Genomic DNA, 447 nt, shown 5'->3' with positions numbered 1-447 from the left:
GCAGCAGCAGCAGCACGAGCAGCTCTGCTTGCTGCAGCAGAAGCTGTGCGGCCCCCAGGCTGCTGCTGCTGCTGCTGCTTCTGCTGCTGCTGAGGATGATGATAGCCCCTCCCCAGCATCCCCAGCATCAGCAGCAGCAGCAGCAGCAGCAGCAGCAGCAGGAGACGCAGCAGCAGTCGGAGCACAAGCTTGTTATATGCTGTGGAAGGCGCTGCTGCAGCACGAGCTGCAGCACGGCAGCAGCCCGCCGCTGCCTGGGGGCTGTCTGCTGAGCCTAGAGGCTGCTGTTCCCTGTGTATTGGGTCCTTTTGCTGCTCGTTCTCGTCGGTTGCTGCGGCGTGCTGCTGCTGCTGCTGCTGCTGATGCTGCTGCTGATGCTGCTGCTGCTGCTGCTGCTGGTGGTGGTGGTTGCGGTGCTGCAGCAGATACAGCAGCGGCAGAAACTGC

General features: G+C 63.3%; 1 protein-coding gene across 1 annotated transcript in view; it reads left to right on the top strand.

The window, feature by feature from the left end:
• Positions 1-95: 95 nt before the first annotated feature.
• Positions 96-447, top strand: part of EMH_0079330 (uncharacterized protein) — a gene marked incomplete at both ends in the record, with an annotated part of 3,774 nt that continues 3,422 nt past the window's right edge. The window contains one exon of the mRNA XM_013500123.1: positions 96-175. Within this exon, the coding sequence (XP_013355577.1) occupies positions 96-175 (80 nt within the window). The remainder of the gene's footprint in view (positions 176-447) is intronic.

Source organism: Eimeria mitis, genomic scaffold, assembly GCF_000499745.2.
Source record: "Eimeria mitis Houghton genomic scaffold, Emh_scaff5035, whole genome shotgun sequence".
Taxonomy (NCBI): domain Eukaryota; phylum Apicomplexa; class Conoidasida; order Eucoccidiorida; family Eimeriidae; genus Eimeria; species Eimeria mitis.
Note: the sequence above shows the minus strand (reverse complement) of the source record. Positions and strands in the feature narration are given on the sequence as shown.